Genomic DNA, 21,229 nt, shown 5'->3' with positions numbered 1-21,229 from the left:
GTAATCCTACACATGGGAAGTGTCATTCCTCCTTATATAAAGACAATCATAGGAATGACCACTTCATCCACGTCTCTATCTAACAATACTCCTTCTGGGGGCCAGTACCGCAGAACCACCCCCTGTGGGATGTGGTATTTTGCCCTAAAGGCCTCCATGGCAGCCGGAGTGTCTACTAGGTCTTTGAATCTACCCATCTAAGCTGAACTTGAGGGATGGAAATAAAAACCGAGGAGAAAAGTGAAATCCGAGGAGAAATTCGAAGCAACGAAACAAACGAAACTTACGGATATCTTCACAAACGACCAGTGAGATGCTTGAAAATCTCTTCTAGGAAGGACGCTTCGCGGAAACGATTATGGAAATTTGAAGAACGGAAGTGCTCGTAGATTTCTGGGTGCTGGAGTTCTCTGGACTTCTGATATGCAGGTAAAAAAAGAAAAGATGAGCTTCTAGTGCTTTATATAGCAAGAGAGAGAGAGAGAGAACCACTCCCGCTCAAGAATTCGAGGAAAAATGCTAGCCGTCAGATCCACGCCTCGCCGTTGGATGAAGGGGACATAAAGCTACCTGGAGTAAATGGCCGCGCCTCGTAACTTGTAGCGCGTTAAAAGTAACTGCCCGCACTCGCGAACCAAGATCTTATTAGTTCCATCCTTTGTAGATGTCAAAACCCCGCTTTTCTCCTTGGAAGGAGATCAAAAACCGGAGTTTTGAGGGGCTATTGTGGGGACCGGCCCAGAATAATAGGTTGGCTGGGCCCTGGGCTTGTCCGAGGACCCGTCTGTCCGAGGAGACGTTGTGGCCCAAAATCCTTATCTAGGCCCACTGGGGCAAAGAAAACACGTCCGAGGAGTAATTCCTCCTCGGACGTTCCAAAATCCGGGTCAAAGGTGCGTCCCAGCTACTGTAGTCCTCCCTCCAAGCACGTAAAAAGAAAGGAAACCCAAAATATCTCAGCAAAGGCTGCCACCACCACATTAAATGCACCACAGCTACTCTCCTGGCCGCATTAATGAAGAGAAGACCCTTGAACAGTGCTACCTTGGTCACTGCAACTCACAAAGAACTGATAAGGGTGTCTGATGGGACAGGTGCTTAAGTAGGGGTTTGGATGATCAACAAGTGTAAAACCCAGATAATAGAAGAGGGTCTATATAATATGTAAAAGTCCCCCAAGAGAGGGGGACGGGAGATGGAGAGAAAGAGAGGAGAGAACACTGTAGAGAACTTTTATTTGCATGAATCTGTGCCCATTAGTCAAGTTGGAGACCTGATCATTTGAGAAGGATCTCTCTTCACTGCTACCTCCTTTTATTCTTGTCTCTATACCCCCTGAGCCCATGCAACAAACCGTTCAAAGCTAACTGAAACCAAGTTCTTTTGCCCATACTCTACAAAAAATTCATTGTGTGGGACCTTTTGGGTCAAGGCCTAACCAACAAGGATCGGGTCAACTAAAACCGTGTCCCTACAGTTACTATTTGGCAAATTTTTCTGATTTTTCTGCGTTTGCAAAATGCACGCTAGTGTAATTTATACACACACTTGTTAGTGATGCCATTTGGGCAAGGTTTCTTATAACCTCATTCCCATAAATTGTACATTATTGTATTATTGACTATTTAGTGTAATCTATCAACACTTGTTAGCCTTCTAAATATAAGATGTGCTTGTAAATTTTCTAGAGGATGGGGCTTGGAAACTCTAGAAAACAAGTAAAGCAAAGATGTGCTTGTAAATTTAATAAATCTCTTTATTAAATTACGTTTTTCATATATATATATATATATATACACACACATTACTATATATTGTTATTGAATACAAAATACATTATATGTTTTATTACATAAAACTTATAAAAATAGAAATTTTTTTTAAATGACACGCACTATTTAATTTACAATTTTACATTATATTTTCATATAAAATAATTATATTACATTTTTTCACACGCATCATGAGGGTTTGCAACTAGTATATACTATTTATAAAGCTCATATCCATCCAAAAAGTTCATTAATAAAAAAATAATTAAAAAAAAAAAAAAAAACCTCCATACTTTATACAAGTTACTTAAACTACAAAGTGAAATCCAAAATTCTCTATTACACACCTCTATCCAAATGAATCATAAAAGAACTAAGAGCAAGCTTAATAACGTTATTATTAGTTCCACCAAACATGTCTATTGATAAAAGTGAACTTGGAAAAATGTGGAAGAGAGGATGCATCTATTGATCCTTATTCTTTAAGTTTAACCACATTGCTCCTCAACTCTTGGCTATTCACATTGTATATAAATAACTCATGGCAATGTACTATCATGATTTTTACTAGACAGAACTTGTCACTTTGGTATATTGCAAGAGGTAAGAAATAATTACTGATGATGAAACTCTTCAAAAATGCTTGACCCAAATAGGTTTAACCCAATCCCTCAAGAGTCAAAAATCAAATTCATCTCCGAAAATTTGAGTAGCATAATAAAAAAGACTATAACTAACTTTTTGAATCCTCTTAATAAATAGGGACAATTTAATTTGCTCTTAATCTCAATTTAGTTGTGTTTTTTTTTTTTTTCCTATTAAAAAAGTGGGATTATTATTTTAAAAAAACATTTATTTATGATTTAAAAAAAATAAATAAAACTCACATTTTAGGTAATTGTACACAAGTGAGCTTCCAAGAAACTTCCTATTGACTACTTTTTAAGTTTTTCCCATTTTTCAGCTTCCTAAATAAACAAATATTAACAATTTTTTAGAATATTATAAGATTAAAATGTATATAAATAATGAAATATAAAAAATAAAAATTGAAATTTATTTTTATAAAAGCATTCACAGCAGTGGTGCTATATAGGTCTATTGGTATATTTTAGCTCCACTACCCCTAAAAACTACACTGCAGCAGTGGAGGCAAAAGCAAAAATTTTAGATGTTCAGCTACAGTGCACATCTATAAATAGATGTGCAATGTAGCACAAAGCTAAAAAAAATAATACTATTTTATTTAACTTTTCTCTCTCTTCCAATTAAAATAATCCATCTTTTTCTCTCCCTCTTCCGTCTCTTTCTTTTCGTCAGACTCAACTCTCAGCCCTCTCTCTTCCTTCTCTATCTCTTCAATATCTTTTCTCTGTTCTTTTTGCGTGATCGGCGATGGCATAAACGAAAGGGGTGGCGAAAGGGATGGCGACCTAGGTCGGCGAAGCTCGCCACCCCTTTCGCCAACCCAGCTCGCCACCCATTTCGTCGACCTAGCTCGCCATCGCCACCCCTTTCGCCGACCCAGCTCGCCACCCATTTCGCCGACCTAGCTCACCATCCCAAGCCCCAAGTCAAGCCCCAAGTCCCAAGCCGAAAGAGAGATGTACAGGTAGAGCGATGAGATCGAAGCGTAAACGGAAACTAAAGCACGGCGAGAGATGAACGGTTTTTTGGTGTTTGATTTATTTTTTTTGTGGGTTTGGTTGTGACCGTGGATTGTGGTTGAAATGGCGGTTTGTTGGCTGTGTTGGTGGTGGTTTGGTAGCTGTGGCTGTGGTTGTCGTGGCCTGTGTTGGGCTATGGTTATGGCTGTGTTGGTGGTGGTTTGATTTTTATTTTATTTTTTTTGCCGTGGGTTGTGGTTGTAGTGGAGTGGTGGTGGAGGTGGATGTGGCTGGCTGAAAGGTTTTTGTGGGTGGTTGTTCTTGGCCGGCGGTGGTTGTGAAATGTGGTGATGATCCGTTTGTGGGTTTTTTTTTTTTTGTTGGGATGTATTATTTTATTGTAGTAGAAATATTATTTTATTGTGATGATTATATTATTTTATTTTGTTGAAATCTAAAATAGATCCACTGCTGCAGCATGTGTGTAGGTAAAATAGATAAAGTAGCTTTTGATGGAGCTAAATTGCTAAAAATTTAGCTCTACTGCTGTGGATGCTCTAAAAAAGCTAGATGACAACGTAGAGTTGAGGAGGGCTGGGGGCTAACAAGTCAACATAAAAAGCTGAACTATAACTTCCCTTTCAAAAAATACTAGTCAGGCAAATCACAAAACTAAAAATAATATTACAAAAAAACAAAACTAAACACAGTAAAAAGTTGAACCAGGCAGAAAATAGCCACAACAAGAATTAGAAAGAAAAAAGTTGCAGAGGATGAAACGCACAGAAAAACTGAAGAAGAAGAAGAAAAAGAAGACTGCTGTGATGAGATGCGTTTCTTCAGGTGACCGGTGCCGTGACAAGATGGGTTGATCGGGTTTGATTTCAATACCGGCTGGAATTGGTATACCGGCCGAAACTCACCGAAATCGACCGAAACGGCCCGGAATCAATCGGAATTCAACCCGAGGTGAAACAAGGGGGTGCATTGTGCCGGTGAAGTGACCGGTACGAAATTTTCTGGCCGGAAACGGAATCAATAACAATGTGTTTCACGATTCCACCAAAAAAAAAAAAAAGAAGCTTTTCCTTCTTTTGTGAAAGTAGGACCCAACTCTTCCGGTTTTCCAAAAAAGAATGCTGGCTATTCACACTACTTTGGAAAACTTGCAGAAAAAAGAGGAAGAGAAAGAACTTGGAAACCAAAAAAAAAAAGAAGAGAGAAATCCAAAAAAGAGACAACCAGTTTTTGCTGCTTTGCTGTTTGAGTTTTGGCAGGCGCATGTGTATTACCTCAATTTGGTCTGTGTGTTGCAACCATGGCTCCTTCCTTTGCTCAAGCCTCATCAACCCCAAAATTGACAAATGAATATGAGGTTTTCGTTAGTTTTCGTGGGGCAGATAGCCGCACAGGATTCACCAGCCATCTCTTTGCCGCTTTAGACCGCAAAACGATTAATGCCTATAAAGATGACATAAACCTCCCTAGAGGGGAAAAGATTGGGCCTGAGCTGTTAAAGGCAATTGAGACATCAAGGATTGCAGTTGTGGTGTTCTCAAAAAAGTATGCTACTTCAGGTTGGTGCTTGGATGAGTTGGTGAAGATCATGGAATGCAAAAGGGTGTTCAATCAAAGGGTGCTCCCTATTTTCTACCATGTGTCTCAACCCGAGGTGGTAGAACAGAAGGGGAATTTTGCCGAGCTCCCAAATGGCGCTGAAGACAAGAGGAACAGTTGGAGAGCTGCACTGACGGAGGCCGCAAGCTTGGCAGGCTTGCATTTGGAACCAAATCGGTAAATATTATATCTACATTTGATTTTTTTTTTTTTTCTCTTATTAAGAAAAAAACTCTTGAAAACCGAAACAGTTAGGCCCTACTTTCACAAAAGAAGGAAAAAGCATTCCCTTTCCTTTTCTTTTTCTTTTCTTTTTCGTGGAATCATAAATGGAACTAGCCTCTTCAAATTTCTCTCTTGTTTATGGAACTAGACCCAATCCTTGTGTTTTTTCTTTGATAAACAATCCTTCGTGTTTTCATGATGCCAATTTCCGATTATCTTCCTTCATCATAAACTACACGCACTGGTTTTTTACCTCCATTAGGTCTTTGTCTTTGCAATCATGACTCCTTCCTGTGCTCCATCCTCATCGACCTCAGCATTGAGGTATGATGTCTACGTTAGTTTTTGTGGGGAAGATACCCACACAAGCTTTACCTGCCATCTCTTTGCCGCTTTAGATCGTAAAAAGATTTGTGCGTGTAGTAGAGGGGAATTTAATCGGACTGAACTGATGAAGGCAATTGAGACATCAAGGATGGCAGTTGTGGTGTTCTCGAAAAGCTATGCTACTTCAGATCGGTGCCGAGATGAGCTGGCGAAAATCATGGAATGCAATAGGATGCTAAAACAAAGGGTGTTTCCTATTTTCTATGACGTGTCTCCATCAAAGGTGCGAGAACAAAAGGGAAATTTTGAAGAGGCTGCAAACTTGGCAGGCTTTGATTTGAAAGCAAATCGGTAATATAATATGTACACATATGATTTTTTTTTAATATATATCTATAGTCTATGATATATAAAAAGCTAAATTTATTTGATTTTTGTTTGTCATAATAATATTGTGTTATATATGCTTTTAAGACTTCACAATTTATACTTGTATAATGTTGAACTCTTTCGTGACAAATTTATAATAAATGTCTATTAATAAGCTTCAAAATGAATTATAATAAATGTTTATTAATAACTACCATAATTATTAAATTTCATATTTAGACAAAAATAAAATAAAATATTCTAAAAACTATATCATGTAAAACTTTCTCGTGAATTGCATGGATTCCTAATTAGTAATATGCTTTTGGTTAACCTTTTAAAATTATGTCTTATTAGTTTTGGAGGCCTCATAATTTTTCACATTATTATTTTAATATATATATATGTATGTATGTATATTAAATTTCAATTCTATCATATATTTTTAAACATAGAATATATAGTTTCATATAGGGTTGTCCATGAGTTAGGTCGGATCAGGTTTGGGCTCAACTTGCACCAAACCCAAGCTGATCGGGTGGAAGATATCTCAACATGTCACCAACCGAAGAGATTGATCGGATCGGGCCTTCAATTGGTGGTAATTAGTTTGGTCTACGTCATAGTGGCAAAAATTGGCTAAAAAAATCAAAGAGATTTCACTGGATTTGATAAGGTCTTGCTAGATTTGGCAAATCTCACTATAAAACTCCTGTTCAATTGTTCGCTTCCAGTTTTTCGGGTTTTGGGGGAAGAGATCCGCAATTAACTCCCCGGAGTAGTCAAGTCAAGTGAAGGTTGGCTTGGGTTTGGTCGGTTTTTCGGGTGGTTGGATAGCCTTAGTTTCATATACAAACATAATAATAAAAAATTCCCAATGCAAGAATTTATAGTTTTATATACAAACAAAATCATAACAAATACCTATTAATACTATCATAATTATCATATTTCATATTTAGACAAGATTACTTACCAGTTTTGTTACTTTTGTACAATTTTAAGTACAAATTCATTATTAACAATTATCATTCTCTATTTTTTTTTATTACTAAATTGTTTTTTTCTTTTCTTTTTTGAGGAAACTTACCAAATTGGTAAAATGGCATCACAGGATGAGTCTCTCTCAAGATTAGGTGTTGTTAGCACCAAACCATAGGCTTCTGTAGAACCAATGTTCCTCCTTAGTGGGTGCTTGGGTGGGAATTGTTTCTCTTCATGTGGCATTGTAGGAAGGAGAAGGCTTTGCTTGATTATGTATAAGTTGGAGTGTGGTGTGTTGGTATAAAGATATTGGCAGCAAGGTAGTGATGGATGATTTTGAGCAAAAATGGTCTCCTATTGTAGCAGAAGATGGACAAATTGCAAAGAGAAGAACAGTGTTGCGTGAAGGCTCATAAAAATATTGGAGATTTATATGTGATGGCTGGTTAATTTCTAGTCCTATAGGCATCCATGAATTGCCTAAGCTAGAATTGCCATGGGCTTAGGACCTACGTACAGTTCACGAGCTCACAAGGATATATAGTGAGAAATAAAGATCCCTTGATTGTATTCTTGATGGTGACGAGGTCAAATGACTTATCTTGAAAGAGTTCAGTGTAGGGTGCAATATGCAAACGTGTTTGTGGTTCCATGTAGAAACAGAGGTGGTAGCTTGGCTCCCTTTCTGGAAAAATGAATTCAATCTCTCAATAAGAAGCTTTACTTAGAATCACATTGACATAGTGGTAAACTTGGGAGTTGATAACACTTAGCGTTCCACTAGATTTTACGGAGTCCCTAAAACTAGCAACTAAGAAAATCCTAGGCGTTGCTATTAACCTCGGTCAACAATAAATCCCTCATGGGTTTGAATCGGAGATTTTAACGAAATTACAATGGCAAGGGGACAAGCAAGGGTGGATATGGATTGATTGGAAAGATAACTAGAATAGTTTGTAGACATTCTAGAGTGGTGTGGATTCAGAGACATAGGTGTTATAGGGCTGCCTTTTATCTGATGTAACAATAGATTGGATGATCATAGAGTATGGGTTTGGATAGAGGGGTTGCGATTGGGGACGGGGTGCTTTGATTTCTATCGGTACAAGTTCACCACTTAGATAACACGTACTGCTTCTAATCACAAATTGTTGTGAATGTATTTGGATGATGAGAATGCTCGGTTTTATAGTAGTTGATTTCCTTTTCAATTCAAAGCCAATATTTTTTAGTTTTATGTTTTTACTATTTATATTGTAAACATCCATATTTTCATGTTGATAATTTTTTTTTTTAATTTTTAATTTATCAAGAGTTTTCTATAATTTGATATTATCAAATTTTAATACAAACATATTACCTTTGTATGTATATTAAATTTTAATTAAAATATAATTTAATTTGCTATTTTACATAAAAAGTAAAAACACTACCAAGAAAATAAATATACTTAAATTTATTGAATATTTAATTAATTGGGTTTTCATAATATATTAAGAAATTTTAAAACTACAATCAAATCATTTTTTTTTTTAAATAGTTATTATCTATAGCTGTTACTTTGAATTAGTTGGTTCATTGCCATGGAAATACTGTTAATCAATTAAATTTCAATGAATAACCAATAAGATCATTCTATTTTCATGGCTCATTTCCTCTTATTTTATGATCTGTTGGTTCACTAACTTCTATTCTTATAAAAATATGACTGTGGTTACACTTCCAATTGCAGCCCAGAGTCAGAGTTTATAGAGGAAATCGTTGAGAAGATTTTGAAAATACTAAAGGAGGAATCATCTACCTCTCCATCCCTTCGTCAGAATGATGCTCCTGGTCAACACTCTTCAGCTACCATCCCGCACAATGATGCTTCATCTGGCCTTGATCTGGAGAACTACTCCTGGACACAGACCCTTGAAGAGGTCACTTTAAATGTCACTGGAACTAAATCAAGTTCTGTTGTACGCGAGATAAAAAAGAGCCATCTGAAACTTGGACTCAAGGGCCAGCCTCCAATAATTGATGTAAGTCCGCTTGTAGGCTTGTTTTTTACGTGTTAAAACTTGTGTACAACATATTGTCTCTTTATTCCTAATATTGGACTGTTTTTTTGCCTTGGCTCATGTACTTAAACTACTTATAGTGGGAGCTTTTTCGGCCTGTCAAGCCTGATGATTGTTCCTGGAGGATAGGTATGTTATAATATGAATACCTGCATGAACTAATGGAACTTTACATTTGTTTTTTTTATACTCAAAAAAAATTAGAAGCTGATTAAATGCATGGATACAAAAAATTAGAGGAAATTTCTGACTAATTCACGCAAAGTATGCGTGTACAATACTCATATCAATTTGCCAATGTGATCTAGCTCAATTGGCTCTTCATTCCCTTGTAAGAGCTAGGTAAAGGTTGAGTTTGCGGGTTCAAGACCAACTGGGTGCATGTGTAACTTACCAATAAAAAAAATTGTCAATTATGTGTAAATTGTTTGCATGTGTGCATGTGTGAGTGTCTGTACACGGTTTGGGTGTGTGATGTTCTAGCCTTTTTTTTTTGTCAAGATCCATCAATAAAGTTTCTGAGTTGCTCATTATATATGTACCAATAAATTTGCCATTTTACAGAGGATCAGAGTGCCATCTCTACTCTTTTAACCCAGCACAAAATGGAGTGGCGGAAATCTATTGTGAAAGGTGATCCTGAAATCGATACTCAGAAGGTCGAACCTGAGTCCAGCAAACTATCAGACCCGGATCCAGAAACAAGGCAGACTGTTGAAAAGGTGATGGTAAATCATTGATGCTGTGTTTTATGCTTTACACTTTGGTTGCCAATTTACTATCTTGCCCATCCTCTCCATGTGTGAACTCAGACTCCATGCTCTAATCTAGCCATAGTTGCTTGCAGTAACATCCCCATGGTTTTTTTCATATTGAGGTTCTGGATTATTTTTTAGGGCCGCATTCATAAATGTAGCTCTAGTCTCTCTTGTTCATAGTGAAGATCTAAGGTTTTTTTCCCCCAAGTTTCTGTCTAAGTCTTCTGTTTGCTCTCTCTCTCTCCCCCCCTCTCAGTGTGTTCTCAGAATCTAGCTAGCATGTAAGAGAGAGCCTGTGTTCTGTTGCTGCTTTAGATCTTGCTTTGATATTCTTTATCTCTACTTTTTGTCCATCATCAGCAAATGTTCTGGTTCATGTTTTTGTGTTTTGCTATGAATAATTGGTTAATGACTTGAGTTTCTTGCATTTAATGTACAGTTTAAATCTCAAAGTTCTACCTTTTTTAAAACTGCCAAAAAGCTGCCAAAAATTGTCAAAAAAAACTGTTGTTACTACCAGAAGTTGCCAAAAAAATTGTTGTTAACGGGCGTTAACAACAATCTCCTTTTTTTCCTTCGCTTCCTGAAACATTTCTATCCTCCTCTGTCTGTCTTACTCTGTTTTTTCATCTGTCCTTTTGTGTCACCTTGATCAGTGTTTACATTTACCGGTTTTTTTTTTTTTTTTTTTTTGGAATTGTTTTTTAGCCATTGCTATTGTTCCTAAGTCAGAGGGGCCAGTGCAACAGCAAATAGCGATTCTCTCTTTTATTAGCTGAAGAAAGATAGGTTCATGGAAAAGGCGAGCAGGGGATCACAATTGGTTAGCCTGACATTTGTTAAAAGAACTTGTAGTTCTTGAGTATGATTGTATAATTGGTGTTTGGTTAGAGAGGAATTGTCCTCTTAATTGGTGTTTGGTCAGATATGCAACACTTCTGTCTTTTATCGTTACTACAAGAAAAATGCTTATTAGTGACCAAGAATTTTTGACGGACTCCAAAAAGCCCTCTCAAAAAATCTTATTTGTGACCAACAAGAAAAGCTATCGCAATTATATGTTATAACCGTCACAAATACTAATATTTTGGAGGGAAATTTTTCCTCCATATTATTTGCGAGGGACAATTAAAAATCTCTCGCAAAAAATGTATTATTTTCCCTCCATATTAGCTGCAAAAGTCGCTTTGATACCATTGGTGCCAGATGGAGCCAAAGAGGCTAGTCTTCTGTTTCCTGTGGCCACTTATATAACTTCTTGTATCCTTAGGAATTAATTATTCTAGTGCATCTCTGTTCGCTCTCTCTGTGGGTTGTGTCTGTGTTATTCTTTCCAATTTTTTTAATCTTGGTTTTTCAATTTTTCAGGATAATTCTGGTCTCTACAAAAACCTTCTACAAGAGTTGGTTCGAAAAGAAGGGTTTCCTCTACCAGTTTATGATGCAAATAGATCTGGTGAAGGACATGAAGCAATTTTTGTTTCGACTGTGGAGATACGGGAGGTTTTTAAAGGACATGAAGCAAGGACCAAAAAGCAGGCGGAGATGAATGCAGCAAAGATTGCTTACACTACTATGAAAGAGCGTAAGTTTATTTTTCTTTCAACACTACTAGTTTCAGGATTGGTGTTAACCTTGAGTAAACCTTTTTCCTTCTAATGCTTCTGTTTAAACATAGATGTTGGATCCTATATGAACATCAGAGACACATAGATATCAAATTGACATGGAGTAGTTCCTTTTATAAACTTAAATCTTAGGACATGTAATTCTTCTATAGCACCAGGTAGATTCACACTTGGTTGTTGATTTATAAGATGGAAGAGTGTCTTTAGAAGGTAATTGCATAATGTATGTAATTATTATTTTAACCATGGACCTCTTTTAGTAAGCACCTCATACATTTACCGAGTATAAAGCCACTCAGCGGATATTTATTTAATGCACATTGTTTTGTTAAAAAAGTAATACTCATCTTTGTAGGGTATAATACCTAGTTATTGTTTATATATGGGATTACATATATATATATATATATATATGAAATTGAGTGGGAATTGTATATTTGAATTGCTCAATCTTGTTCTCTCATTATTTGGGCTGGCTTGGGTTTTTCTAGATACTAATTTTCAATGCGTGAAGTTAGAGTGGTAGATTGCGTAATACCTTATGGGTTCACATGCTTTATATGATTGCATCTTTACCTGTATGTTGGAACTTATAAAGGAATGGAATATTTGAAGGGGTGGAGTGATCCTTGTGTGACATCAATGCAACTTTTTTGTGCTCTTTGTTTGCCTAGATTACTAGTTCCTCACTTCTCTACTGATTCCCAATGTTTTTTTTTTTTTTTTTTTTTTTTTTTTAATTGGTAAATTAAGCACACACCCAATGGGTCTTAAATATTCTGCATCCCATTATTATTGGAGCAGGAAGTGTTAGTTGAGGTGTAGCTCAATGACATTATGGGCCCGTTTGGTACGTATGTTTAAACAACAGTTTTCAATTTTTTTAGAAATAAGTGTAGGTGAAAAAGTATGTGGAAATACATATAATATTGTTTAAAAACTGAAAATATGTGTTTAAACACATGTACCAAATGAGCCATATATTTCTTCTTTTTCTAAGTTGTTCCTCTCTTGTCTACTCCTTGACACTTGTGTACTTGGCTGGAACCCCCTCAGTCTCTTTTTAAATTGATTTTTTCTTTATAAAATAATAATGATAATAATACTAATCATGTGCTACCCTAGCTTCGTCCATGGTTACTGATGTTTCTTACATTGATCTTATGTTTTGAACATGTTATTCTTGGTTTCACGGCATGTTATTGTCAGGACTTACAATATTCAATTTCTTTCATGAGTCATAGATATGCAGCATTTTTACAAGAACCAGCTGCAAAATTATGCTCGAAAGAGATATCTCTGTCTACCTGAGTACTCTTGTGAATGTGAAGGCCCTCCTCATGCTAGTCAATTCAGGTGTAAGGTCACAGTTGATGGACAGACCTATGAGAGCCCAGAATTCTTTTCCACATCGAAGGATGCTGAAAATGCAGCTGCAAAAGTCGCTTTGGCATCATTGGTGCCAGATGGAGCTAAAGAGGCTAGTCTTCTGTTTCCTGTGGCCATTTATATAACTTCTTGTATCCTTAGGAATTAATTATTCTAGTGCATCTCTATTTGCTCTCTCTGTGGGTTGTGTCTGTGTTATTCTTTCCAATTTTTTTAATCTTGGTTTTTCAATTCTTCAGGATAATTCTGGTCTCTACAAAAACCTTCTACAAGAGTTGGTTCAAAAAGAAGGGTTTTCTCAACCAGTTTATGATACAAAGAGCTTTCGTGAAGGACATGAAGCAATTTTTGTTTCGACTGTGGAGATAAGGGAGGTTTTTAAAGGACATGAAGCAAGGACCAAAAAGCAGGCAGAGATGAATGCAGCAAAGATTGCTTACGCTACTCTGAAAGAGCGTAAGTTTATTTTTCTTTCAACACTTGGTTTCAGGATTGGTGTTAATCTTGAGTAAACCTTTTTCCTTCTAATGCTTCTGTTTAAACATAGATGTTGCATCCTATATGAATAGATGTTGCATCCTATATGAACATCAGAGACACATAGATATGAAATTGACATAGAGTAGTTACTCTTATAAACTTAAATCTTAGGACATGTAATTCTTCTATAGCACCAGGTAGATTCACACTTGGTTGTTGATTTATAAGATGGAAGAGTGTCTTTAGAAGGTAATTGCATAATGTATGTAATTATTATTTTAACCATGGACCTCTTTTAGTAAGCACCTCATAAATTTACGAGTATAAAGCCACTCAGTGGATATTTATTTAATGCACATTGTTTTGTTAAAAAAAGTAATACTCATCTTTGTAGGGTATAATACCTAGTTATTGTTTATATATGGGATTACATATATATATGAAATTGAGTGGGAATTGTATCCCTAAGGTTTCTGTATGACCAAAAAAAAAAATGGTAAGATGTCATTAATGTGGATAATTTCTTCGGTTTATTTATTTATTTTATTTATTGGTAAGTTACACATACATGGGTATGGTTTGAACCCATGACCCTACCCTCGATCTTGTTCTTACAATGGAAGTTGGTGCCATTTGAGTAAGTTCTCATTGGCATAATTTCTCGGATTTACATACTGAAATCTCAAAAGGAAGCCCTTCCTCAAACCAGAATTGGAACTTCTTTTTTGAGATAATGAGAGACCAATCTTTGCCTAGGTCTTTAATGAGGTACAGAAGTTGCATGCAGAAGTTTCTTTTTTATTTTTACCCTCTTGAACGTTGATGATAGTCATCTTCATCTTTTCCAAATTTATATTGATCATCTTTTGATACCTTAGTTTGGTCCCCCCACTCAATGAAAAAGCTAAAGCCCACACAAAGGCCCAAAAGTAGACCTTGGCATTTGCACATAGAATTTATGTGTGTATACTGAAAGGATCAAGGTGGTGTTCAGAGTTAAGTTTTTGAGTGTTAGAGAAACAGGGTTGATGACGAAACTAGCCTAGGGTTGGGGATGGATGAGTGTAACAAGTATTTCTGTGGAATGTCTTAGAGAATGGGATTAGGATATGAGAGTGTTGAAAAATTGTGTGAGAGAGAGAGAGAAATGAAGAAAATACCTTTGTGATTGGACAGGGAGCTTAAATTTCATGTTTTACGCACCATGTTATGTGTGATTGGATGGCTGCCTTAAGTGGCCATTCATTTTCATTGATTTTTTATTTCCCCTTAGTACTACCAAGGGATTTTTGTATCTTTCATTTTTTATTTGAATGAATCATTATTTACTTATCCAAAAAAAAGAAAAAAAGAAAAAGAGTGTGATGAAGAAAATGCATCGCTATTCAATTAATGAGCTTAGGGTTTTACAATTGGTGTCTTATACATGGACTTCTTCAATTCCTATTGGTTGTTCATTTAGCACATGTTAAAGATGGTTATTCCCATATTTAACAAAATGCATCACTATTCAATTAATGAGCTTACGGTTTTACAATTGGGGTCTTATACATGGACTTCAATTCCTATTGGTTGTTCATTTAACACCGGTGATGGTAAAAGCGCGGGGTGCACTTAAATGCAAAGGCCTCTTGGAGCCTAGGTGCAAAGGGCAAGTGCACCTTTGATTGAAGTAAAGTGCACATTTTAAAAAAATAATTTAATAAATTTTAAAATAATTATTAATGAGAAATACAACAATCAAATTATCATATAAATTGAAATAAAACATTTCATATAAATCATATAACATTTAGATAAGCCCTACTTTTTCAATTTTAACACAAAAATGCAAGTCAAGTCATTTTAATTTTCTTTGGATCAACTAGATATGAGTACTTCCGTGTAATATCCTTTGTTAAATCTCTGATAGCCATAATGCCCCATGAATAATCACTAATATTAGTTAATAATTTAATCACCTAATGACTATTAGTCTATAAGATATAGTGTGCTATGCTCAAGCACGCTTTTACCAACACTGCACATGTTAAAGATGGTTATTCCCACCATATTTAACATGTGTCAAATGAGTGCTAATTATCCATGCATAGGCTAAAACTAACTACTCTAATTAACTATACTAATTTGCCTTGTTACATGAGATAACCCTATTCTGGAATTCCAACTTGAGTTCCCAGCTTGCCAACATGTGTCGTTAATCTTCAGAGACTGCTGTGCTAATTTGGAATCAATAGGAGTGTCCAGGGCTGATCGGCACTTTGGTCCAGGAAGTGCCAATCTGCAGCCTTGAAGTGTCAAATGGGGAAAAACCATCTGTACTAAAGTGTTGTTCGGAGTTTTGGTTTAGTGATTCTGGATCTGCTCCAGTTCTGCTACTAAGAATTCACCCCCCCCCCCCCCCCATTTCTTTTAGAACAACTCGCCCTAAGGTGAGGGAACTTCTGCTGCATCTGCTGGAGGTTCTCTCAAGTTACATTATCATCATGAAGGCCTTGCCACTTAACAAGTTCCTCGGTGATGGTTTGGTTTCACAACTTCTTACTCCAGTGTTGCAAGACCTTATTGGGCTTGGGGACAAACTCAACTTCTTGAACAAGAGCAGGTAGGATTGTGGAGGGAGAAACATTCTTTTCAAGCTTCAGCTTGAGGCATGACATATTGAATGTAGGATGAATTCAAGAATTGTAATTTCAATTAGTAGGCCACCTTCGCGATGAAATCATTTTTGTGGCAACGTGGTAATTGGTGTTGTACGAATACTTGGCTAGGGGAAGCCATTCCAACTACAAGTTAGGCCTATCACAAGCATGTGACAAATGACATCGGAAACAGTTCCCAAGAGTTTTAATTTTCATAAACAAACATCCGTTGGTAAATTAATCCTAGAGTGTATGCTCTATTTATCAAATAAATAAATAATCCTAGAGTGTATGCTCTAATTTCAGCTTTTAGAGGGACATTCTAAGCATAACCATATTATAGAAAAACAAGGGGAAAAGAAATAAAAATGGAAGTGGTGCATTAGGTACAGCCATGCAACGTTGCATTTGCAGGAATATGGTCAATAATAGTACTTTTTAAAACATTGTGCCTTCCTCTCAGGTAAGTCAGGTCAGGGCCCCTTGATTGTATCTCCTGCGCACAAAGGAAAAGAAACTCCTGAGATCTCATCTTCTAGCTTGCAACCAAATGTCCCTGCTGATCTGCAACAGCTTGTTGGTGCTACCATGAATTTGAACCTATGCACCATTGCTGAAAGGCAAGCTGGGGAGGACAGAGGTGAGGTTTCAAAAAGCCCTTAGCATTTTATTTTTGAAATCCATATTGCTATTTTGTTAGACTATCATTCTCTACTTAAGATTTGGTTTTTGATTTTTATAATTTTCCCACTTTTTCACTTGCCAGGTTCATACTTTTTGTTTAGGCTAAAATGCACTTTAAGTTTGGGGTCACTTCTAAATCGGTCCATTGGCTTTGAAACTTTACAAGCTGCACACTTGACTATTAGAATGTGTCCCTTATGCTATGGGCAGCCACATTTTCACCGTTTACCCACTTAAGAATGACTTTGTTTTCTATTTTTCTGTCCAAAACAATGTCATTTTTGAGTGGGTTAACTGCAAGTTTCTAACAGATGTTAATGAAAGGGGCAAAAAGGGTGTATAAATGGTGTTTTAGCCATTTGTTTATGCTTCTTATATGCATGCAATTGCCTTTTGTGGGACTAACCTCCTCTTACACATAACTAGATTTCAAAGGACATTAATTGGAGTATTTTGAAGGTTTAAATATTCTCAAATTCTCACCAAATCTATGACATAATTTGCATAAATAGAAGACCATGCCATATTGAAATGTTGACTCATTACAACTATAGAATTTTTCAAGCTATATATGTGTGCATTTGTGGGCAAAATTCATTAGAGTTGCATGTATCTTTCTCAGATTGGTAGGTAAATGATTTCCATGTTGGCACTGACCTGTAAGACATTAATGGTATTTATGTCTCTAAGAGCCTTCTCATTTGGACCTGATTACAGTGAGTACCGAAGTCAGCCTTAATCAGCCCCCCATTTTATCTTCAGGACCTGATACCATTATAAGATGTAACAGAGGTTCTTCGGTGGACGCTTCATATGGCTATGCACCAGATACACTCTTCTCTTCCCCTTGCAAGTCTGAAAATGGCCTATCTTCACATTCTTCAACTAATTTGGTTATGGACTCAAGTCTTGTGTCACCAGCTGAAACAATTATCTCATCCTGTAAAAGAATATTTGTTCACCCGCGCCTGCCAAACATGACAATTCCTAAGGGCTACACTATATTGCCCAAGAGTGATGACAAATGGGTTGCTTTCTCCCCTAATTGAGATAGCAGGCTGACCAGTTTTGTTTCTAATGACCATTTAGTGATATTTATGAGCTCACAATTGTACATGTACATTTATAAACACTAGAAGGTTGCCCGCGTAATGCTGTAAGCTTTTATGTAAAATGGTTTTGGAAATTTTTGTATATATATTATAGCATAAATAATATATATTTTCATTGCTAAAATCACCTAAAATTATAGGAGAAACTTCAGAGCATGTAGGCATATTTTGTTGCCTACCATCAGTTGATCATAAAACAATTAATTGCAAGCATACATTATGCATAATTGCATATCAAACTCCTTGCTTTCTCAAAAAAAAAAAAAAAGCTCCTTGAACCTATCCCTTGTCATACGAAATGTCTAACGAAGGCGTTGATCTTATGAAGCATTTTCAATAATATTTTAATTATAGCCGTGCTAAGGTTGCATAGTGATTCATGTCTAGGCAAAGCAACAAACTCACTTTGATATTGTCAATGCTCTCGTGGACAGCCGTACATGATACTTGACCAATAGATAAATAAATAAATAAGCAAGCAGCTTCAATGATGATTGAGCTAGACATGATTAGCATATTTAACAATTTTTTAACAAAGGTGTATCAATATAATATATTTAACAATTTTTTTAATACTTTTTTGAGTTAATATAGAGTATAGGCTAACCTTTAAATAATGGAGACACCACATAATTTTTTTGGCCCACCTAGTTCTTAATTTGTACCTTTGCGGTTCTCATTGTTTCTTTCTTTTTTCTTATTTTTAATAATTGAGTTTTTGTTATATAGTAGGACATAGAATATGTGTAGATTGTGTTGATTATTTTAAAACTTTGCTTCCAAATAATATTTAACCCCTCAATAGGTAAAAGGAAATTATTCACCTAAAAATAATAACAACTTTCTAACTCGTAGTTAAGTTTATTTTTTTCACTCGTGTCAATTATATAGGCTGCTACATCATACAACCAAATAAAAATTATAAATTTTCTTCAAGCATTTTATCAAACACTATGGATTCAAAATAAAATATATAATTACTCCTAGGCTCTTAGCACTTTGAATCCCACAAAAGTTTTCCCATTGGCATTTTGAATGTGACCCAATCCATATAGATACATGGGTATGTGCTCCAACTACATGTGGCGTTGGGGAGCTTGATTTGTTGATTGAGTTTCTTCCTCATTGATCTTTCTACCTGCCTAACAAAACCGGATTATTTACTCAACTTATCTTTGCCCTAGGGTCTAAATAGTACCCAATTTAACTAATTTTCTTTAATCACATCCTCATGTAACATATTTAAATCACTCACCAAAAGCCAAATTATAAATTACAAAAATGGTGTGGCTTAGTAAAAATCTCAACCAGTAAATAGTTCAAATGAAAAGAAACAAACCACCATGTAGTTTGATTATCAAAAACCCATTACCTAAGGGTATGATAAATTTGGGGCCGGTGGCTTTTTCTCCTTAGGTTTAGTGACTTTAGTCCCCGACCAAAATAGGAAAAGTTGAAGCTTCAATCTCCTAGAGTCTGTCTTCCCTCAAACATTGCAAACCACAAACTCAGTACCTAAAATAAAATAAATAAATAAATAAAAATGAAAGAAAGAAACAAAGAGTGAGAGTCGGAATATTTATTTATAGACACTGAGAAAGGAGTTTTTGTCCATGAACTCGTAGAGGAATCGTTGATCCATCAATAGAAGGAAGATCCATCAATATATAATTTCCAAAAGAAACAGGTACATTAGTATGCGTTTAAATTGAAAGGGGAAGTGAAAGATTTTTCATTTTTATTTTTATTTTGCTAGAAGGACTGAAGAGTTAAGAGACATAATAAGTGAAAAAAAAAAAAAAAAAATTAAGATGGGTTTGATCTCAGCGGAAATATATTAAAATTTAACAGTGCAAAGTTTTTTTTTTTTTTTGGGTGAGAAAGTAACGGTGCAAAACTTGGTCTCACTTTGCCAAGTGCTTATCCGTAGTGTGCATTTAAATTTGAAAGACAAAGTGAAAGAGTTTTTTTGTTTTTTGTTTTGTTTGTAAGAAGTGAAGAGTTTGGAGAGAGAAATAACTAAATTGATTTTTACTGAAACAATAAGTGCTAAACATAAAAGCTACCTTCTTTTAATTTTTGAGGTTGGAATGAAACAACATTGTTTCATAATAAAGAAGATTGCAAAGAACTCATATAGAGCGCCACATGGCAAAACCTCATGCACTCTTGCATAAGGTCTCTGCTTTTATATATATATTGATTGATTGATGATTTGATTTGACCATCCTACATTGATATTTTCAACTTGCCATTAAAGATGGCATTAGCAACCGGAATAATCCTCGACATGATTGCTGTCTTAAGTGAGAATGCAGTAGCTGCTAATTGTTGGATTGATATTCCTCTTGGAGATACGTTAATATTGAGCAATCAATGTGAAATGGCACTATCGTCCCCTCCTCTCATTTCCCAACGGGCTGCTTAGAACTTCAACGAATTTCAGTAGCAAGCTGGCACCCTCAATTATCTGGTATATGCATCCTTGTAATTTTTTTTTATCCAATTAGATTGTATCACATAATTAATTAAATTTAATCCTTCAAGTACCCAATCATAATCGTACATGATCAAACTTAATCATACTAATCATTAGAATGCATATCAACCGTGGATGTTTAATTCTCACTAGTCCTATTTAAGCTCATAATGTCATTTTTATTGTTAGGAATTTTTTTTTTTTTTGAGAAAAAATTAAATAAATTTTATTGAACTAAATCCGATTAGTATTGTTAGGACTTAGGAGTTAGAAGTTAGGGCTCCTAGATTTATTTTTAATTAAGCATTTGAAAATCTAATAGTAAAATTACAATTTTTTCTTAGGTCGTGAAACAATGATTTTTCTCTTGAAGTGAGGTTAAACATAGTTGCAAAATGGGGTGTCTACAAAATGTCCCTCATTAGCAGGCTTTGAATAAGCGAATGCTAATGTAAAAGAAGACATCAAATTTTGTGACTAGATTCTAACCGAGGTGGATGGTGAAAGAATGTTAACAATGTTTGGACTCTCTTAATCATAGAAACTTAGCAAATAAAAAAAAAATACAACGAAATTTTTTAAAGATGATTCTAGACCAAACTAGTTGTCTCACAATGAGAGCTCAAAGGAAGTTGGGGGTATTTAGAATCTCTAAAATGTCTAACAAGGTCAATCTAATAACTTGATTTTCTATATTAACTTGATTGTTTAACAAGGGAAGCTCTAAATGAAATATATTTAGGGATATTAACTAAAAGGAAATGTTTTCTAGAACAACTTTACCATTTAACCTAGGAACTTTAGGTATTCGTAACTATATAAGATGTGTGATACCTAAATTGTGTGGTTTGGATTGTTTGAGTATGTGTTGTGTGAGCATGTGCTAAGTCCCACGTCAAGAATTTAGTAATGTATCTTAGGCTTATAAATGATTGCGATGAGCCCCAACCGAAGTGCCAATTTTGCACTTTAATAGTAACAATTGGCACAATCGGCAAATTTTCCTCTATTGCGTATTTTTTTGGTTCATTTCTCATCCAAATCTTATTTCTTTTAAGATAAGACTTACCTACTATGTAATGGCAGACTCTTT

The 21,229-nt window shown here is 35.6% G+C and overlaps 1 protein-coding gene across 7 annotated transcripts; it reads left to right on the top strand.

Moving 5' to 3' along the window:
* The first annotated feature begins 4,554 nt into the window (after positions 1-4,554).
* On the top strand, positions 4,555-17,714 carry LOC126705564 (double-stranded RNA-binding protein 1-like). Of its 7 annotated transcripts, none has more exons than XM_050404624.1 (9): positions 4,555-5,173; positions 8,634-8,925; positions 9,045-9,093; positions 9,529-9,692; positions 11,091-11,307; positions 12,595-12,830; positions 12,979-13,195; positions 16,325-16,501; positions 17,168-17,306. In XM_050404624.1, exons 1-9 carry the CDS (start codon positions 4,698-4,700, stop codon positions 17,173-17,175), a joined length of 1,836 nt encoding a protein of 611 aa, XP_050260581.1. In that variant the 5' UTR covers positions 4,555-4,697; the 3' UTR covers positions 17,176-17,306. The 7 variants fall into 7 exon arrangements, with proteins under 7 accessions (XP_050260581.1, XP_050260580.1, XP_050260576.1 ...); XM_050404623.1 differs by lacking the exon at positions 17,168-17,306 and adding an exon at positions 16,628-17,153; XM_050404619.1 differs by having other exon boundaries at positions 4,556-5,173; positions 9,529-9,686; positions 17,263-17,714.
* Positions 17,715-21,229: the final 3,515 nt, after the last annotated feature.

This window comes from Quercus robur, chromosome 11, assembly GCF_932294415.1.
Source record: "Quercus robur chromosome 11, dhQueRobu3.1, whole genome shotgun sequence".
Classification (NCBI taxonomy): Eukaryota; Viridiplantae; Streptophyta; class Magnoliopsida; order Fagales; family Fagaceae; genus Quercus; species Quercus robur.
This window is presented reverse-complemented; position numbering and strand designations above follow the sequence as displayed.